General features: G+C 45.8%; 1 protein-coding gene across 1 annotated transcript; it reads right to left on the minus strand.

Annotated features, from left to right (window-relative positions):
* Window positions 1–1,037: 1,037 nt before the first annotated feature.
* On the minus strand, window positions 1,038–3,695 carry RPS27A (ribosomal protein S27a). Its single transcript, XM_065890874.1, has 6 exons — window positions 3,674–3,695; window positions 3,513–3,577; window positions 2,971–3,025; window positions 2,481–2,566; window positions 1,604–1,735; window positions 1,038–1,219 (listed from the first exon to the last, which is right to left on the minus strand). Exons 2-6 carry the CDS (start codon window positions 3,558–3,560, stop codon window positions 1,070–1,072), a joined length of 471 nt encoding a protein of 156 aa, XP_065746946.1. The 5' UTR covers window positions 3,561–3,577; window positions 3,674–3,695; the 3' UTR covers window positions 1,038–1,069.
* Window positions 3,696–5,115: the final 1,420 nt, after the last annotated feature.

Raw genomic sequence — 5,115 nt, forward strand, 5'->3', positions numbered from 1 at the left:
GCAACTAGTTTCGTCTTACTAAAGGTAATAATTCACCACTCACCACTGGTCAGAAAGTTCTGCCGAGCATTAACAGGTGTAACTGTCAAAATGCTACAGAATTAGGAAACCTTATTTAAGGATGCGTCCAACTAGAAATCCTGGAGTAGGGAAAGAATATGGCTAAAGGGAATTGTTAATTATTGGTATATCAGTGAATCTAATCATCAGTTTAATAAACTTCAAGTGCTTTACTTTAGTTCATTGATATCAAGCAAGCCTCCCTGAACTGCACTCCACAGATAAAATATGGTACCAGTCAAATACTGTGAAACCATTATTTTTCAGTGTCCGCAGTACCAATGAGCAAACCTTAGAACTTAAAATTCCAAAGAGGAGTTCACACTCAACATTAAAGGACTTTGGGTGAATTTTTTTAACAGATCTTTATTGGAGTGTAATTGCTTCACAATACTGTTAGCTTCTGTTGTACAACCAAGTGAATCAGCCATATGCAGATGAATTTTTTAACTGGTAACTTGCAAGCTCTGCCGCCTTTAAACTTCCTTTGTAGGAAACAAGTGTCAATGCATTGTAGCTTCTTTTTAGGCAAGGTTATAATACCAATTCACACAAACCAATGTTTCTCAATCTGAGGGTGGGGGAGGTTCCTTCCCACCCCTAGGGGTCATTTGGCAATGTCTGGATATTTTTGGTTGTGGGGAGGGGTAGTGTGCTACTGGCAGCAAGTGGGTACAGACCAGGGATGCTGTTCATCACCCTGTGATATACAGCCACTGAGCCTGCGCGTCCAGAGCCTGTACTCCACAACGGGAGAGGCCACAACAGTGAGAGGCCCGCATACCGCAAAAAAAAAAAAAAAAAAAAAGTCAGTACTGCTGAGGTACAAAGAAACTGACCTGTATCTAGACAGCTGGTATCAAATACAACATAATTCTGCCAAGTACAGGTTACCTAAGAAAATAGGGATTAATTTGATCTTTAAAACCCACTTTTAAAATCACTGGAATAAAACTCAACATTTAAACGGTAGTTCATTAGTTCATGTCTTTTATTAGCCAATATACAATCACTTGTCTTCTGGTTTGTTGAAACAATAGGTCAGACAACATTTGCCACAATAATGTCTGTCAAAGTGGCTGGCCATAAAAACTCCAGCACCACATTCATCTGAAGGGCACTCCCGACGAAGGCGACTGATTTTGCCATTCTCATCCACCTAAAAGCATAAACTTGCTGTTAAGATAATCTTACAACATACTGTGAAGTCTAGCTTAAATGACTCAAAGTATTTAACCTTTTAATCACACAACAGTGATATTTCTTAGTACTTACAAACCGAAGCACCCCAAATTCTCACCAATAATTACTACAAGAAAAAAGTTCAGAGTTTTTAAAGCCCAGCCTTGCAAGAAGTGGACAGAGTTAAGACCTGAACCCAGATCGGACTTCAAAATCAGAAACTTAGTTTGGAATAAAGTACCTAAAGGTAAACCCCATTATATAGAGCTTATTCAAATACCAAACAGGAAAAAACCCCGAACTTTTATATTAAAGAGTTTGAAACCAGAGATAAATTATTACCTTTAATAATTTGGCTCACCTTATAGTATTTCAGGACAGCCAACTTAACCTTCTTTCTCTTATGCTTGTTCTTCTTGGGAGTGGTGTAAGACTTCTTCTTCCTTTTCTTAGCACCACCACGAAGTCTCAACACAAGATGAAGAGTGGACTCCTGTTATTGAACAGAGAACAAAACAGCCTTTAAAAATGGTTACATTAATGCTACTGCTCTGTGGAGAATGGACAACCAGCATCATGCACATTCTAACTGGATATGACAGGAAGTACACCCACACATGGGGGAGTCAGAAAAAAAGAGGTATCCGACTCCTATATAAACTCTTAGTTCATAGACAGATTAAGGAACACATTAAATTACACCATGGGATGCAATACGCAAAATCCAAAACGTAGAAGACTATAGCAGCACTTCTCAAATGTTGGTGTATCAATCACCTGGGAATCTACTGCTAATCTAATGCTATTCTCCCCACTTTGAGTATTAGTCAAAATTTCCAAATTAAGATACAAATATTCATACTTAAGGGACTTCCCTGGTGGTGCAGTGGTTAAGAATCCACCTGCCAATGCAGGGTACACGGGTTCAAGCCCTGGTCCAGGACGATCCCACACGCCGCAGAGCAACTAAGCGCGTGGCCAAAACTACTGAGCCTGTGCTCTAGAGCCCGCGAGCCACAGTTTCTGAGCCTGTATGCCACAACTACTGAAGCCTGTATGCCTGGAGCCCATGCTCCGCAACAAGAGAAGCCACCACAATGAGAAGCCCGCGCATCGCAACGAAGAGTAGCCCCCTCTCGCCGCAACTAGAGAAAGCCCACGTGCCACAACAAAGACCCAACACAGGCAAAAATAAAAAAATAAATTATACTTAAAGGGCTGCTTTCCTCCAAACAGACCTTTTGAATGTTGTAGTCAGACAAAGTACGTCCATCTTCCAGTTGCTTGCCAGCAAAGATCAGTCTTTGCTGGTCAGGAGGAATTCCTAATGGGAAACGAGTTGAACAAATAAATTTAAGTGACTGCAAAACAAGCATATCTGATCAAGATTTATAATCTTGAATCAAATAAATGGTACTAACATCCATCAGTGAGTTCTTACTACAGGGAAAGTGTAATTGTAAATGTTTAAACGGTTTATCTCATTTAATCCTAATACATGTTAACCACTTTACAAATAAGTATACATGTGTAAATTAACTAACACGTCCAAAATCACACACGTGAAAGGTACTACAGCTTGGCTCCACGCTGATAAACGTCTACTGTGTTATTCCAAAAGCATTTTTGTCAATCTGACCTCTTCCCACCCCACAAAGAGCAGGTATGTCTAGCGCCTGACAGGGCCTCTGCAGGTGAGTTTTTCTGAATCAGAAAATGTTAACTTGCCTTCCTTGTCCTGGATCTTGGCCTTTACGTTTTCTATTGTATCCGAGGGTTCGACCTAGAAGTTTTGAAGTGCAAACGTATAGGTAACACAATCAGGAACTAGAGTAAACTAGAGTAATTGCTCCATTCAGTTGGAAGGTCATCAGGGAGCCGAGGCGGTGGGGGCTGAAACCTACCTAGTAGAGCCGTTGGCTCACGCAGCTGGAGACAGGCTCCCCGGCGCGCACGCTCCCTCCCCCAGCCCCGGGCGGCGGCGGCCGGGCCACGCGTGCTCGCGCCCACCTGCGGGGGGCGCCACCCTCCCGCCTCGCGACCCCGGCAGCGGCTACCTGGCGGGAACCACCAGAGGCGACAGACTCGGACTTTAGGCATCGGAAACCTGCCCTAATCCCCAGCTCAGTTAAACAACCCTCCCTTTACGGCCAAGTTTTAGAAACCAGGTTCGGAAACGTATTCTAAGGCGGTAAGCAACGCGCGTGCCGAAACCCGCCTCAGATCCCCCCTCCTTCACGCCGCGACTTCTCCCACCGCCTGGCCCGTACCTCGAGAGTGATGGTCTTCCCCGTCAGGGTCTTCACGAAAATCTGCATATTGGCGGCGGTGCCACCTGAGGGTGAGGAAAAGGAGGAAACGGTGAGGTTGGGGACAGAGGAGGCGCGACGGCAGGCCGCGGGCCGGAGAACACCCGAGAGTACATACTCACCGCAGATGGCGGATCCGAAAAGAAGGGCATCGTGCCGGCCCACGGGCTTTCCCGGGGCCCCCGCGGAGGCCCCGCCTCCTAGGCGGCCACGTCAAGTGCCTGAGTGCTGTCGCAGCGGCTGTCCAGCCACGTGCCAGACCAGGTCGTGACCTCATTTCTCCTCCTGGTAGCCTGGCTTATTTCTCACTTTAGCTTTCAGAACGCTCTTGAAATAGCAGATTTAAGCAACTTAAAAATGTCTTTAAAAGAATTTCACACCGTAGTTGACGTGGCTAAGAGGGTCTTTAAAAGGGGGTGGGGTTGAGGGGGCCTCATGAGGAAAACGGAGGAAATGGAAGTGTCTTCTGGGAATTGTAGTTTTCCGCTGCTTTCTTTTCTCTAGGACTACTCGTCCCAAGATGCAGTTCCACAGCCCTGGGCTCCCTAGTTACTATCGCTTAGCCCTGGCGTCGGGATTTGGAGGAAGGGGTTAAGGTGAGGAGGGAGCAACGGTGAAGCGCAGTAATGGTTTCGGGGAAGGTGGAAACGGGTCGGAAGTGACTAGGAGGGAAGGTTAAGAGGTTGGGGAAGAGTGGGGGACCGAAAGTGTCATCACCCACTTACTGAGGCGGTGAGGGGCGGATGATCAGCCGTCTACCACCAGACGCTCCCCTTGGCCTTCAAGGGAAGGGCACACCTGTGGCCACTCCAGACAAGCTGAAAGATAGGTGGTATCCTCAAAACCTCTTGTCCGTCCTTGTCTCGCCCTGTAGCCCCTCCCCGCCTTCAACCCCGGATGTTTTCCTAGTTTAAGGAAGGTTCTGTCTTATATGTCACTACGCAGTGTGAAACGGTTTACTATGTTGAAAATCTCTGGAGTTTTCAAATTTTCAGATGAGGCCACATGGGAAGGAAACCCGCGGAAAGGTTTATTTATTGTAGAATTTCCAAGTTTGGAGTTGGGAGTTGTGGTGAAAGTCCTAAGAGGAAGTTTTTGGAGTATGGGTGGGGGGCTGTCCTGGCAAGGCGGGCGAGTTAACTCCCTTCCCCTGGCCTTTCGCCGCTGCGAAACCACAGAATCCTGTGCGTGCACCTTCCTAATGTCTTCTCTCTTTATCTCTCTGTGACCTCTTCTCTGCATCTCCATCCCCAAATTCAGGCTCCTTAATTTTCTCTGTCCCCAGTTTTTTTCTAACCCACCTTCATTTTGCCTCCAACATATAAAAAGTAAAAATGATTATGTCATTAATGCTACTTCATCTTCAAGATAAAATCCAAATTCCTTAGTGTGATAGCCTCTGCCTTCCTTACAGCCTAGTCTGCCAAGCCCATTACTCACTTATCACTGAGCTAATTGAAGTTCCTGACAAGCTCTTTCATGCTTTGGCACTTCTGAAGAAAACGTTTCTTCTCTGTGGAGCGCTCTCCTACCATATTCTGCCGGCTAATCTCCACCTTTACAA

This window comes from Phocoena phocoena, chromosome 14 (genome assembly GCF_963924675.1).
Source record: "Phocoena phocoena chromosome 14, mPhoPho1.1, whole genome shotgun sequence".
In the NCBI taxonomy this organism is placed as follows: Eukaryota; Metazoa; Chordata; class Mammalia; order Artiodactyla; family Phocoenidae; genus Phocoena; species Phocoena phocoena.

Bases quoted from the DNA above. Each gene is read 5' to 3' on its own strand.
- RPS27A (XM_065890874.1), bottom strand. From the start codon at position 3,560: ATGCAGATTTTCGTGAAGACCCTGACGGGGAAGACCATCACTCTCGAG. The intron at 2,567-2,970 runs GCAAGTTAACAT...GTTTCCCATTAG, and splicing joins CAAGATCCAGGACAAGGAAG to GAATTCCTCCTGACCAGCAA. The intron at 1,220-1,603 runs GTGAGCCAAATT...TTATGCTTTTAG, and splicing joins CTGTCCTGAAATACTATAAG to GTGGATGAGAATGGCAAAAT.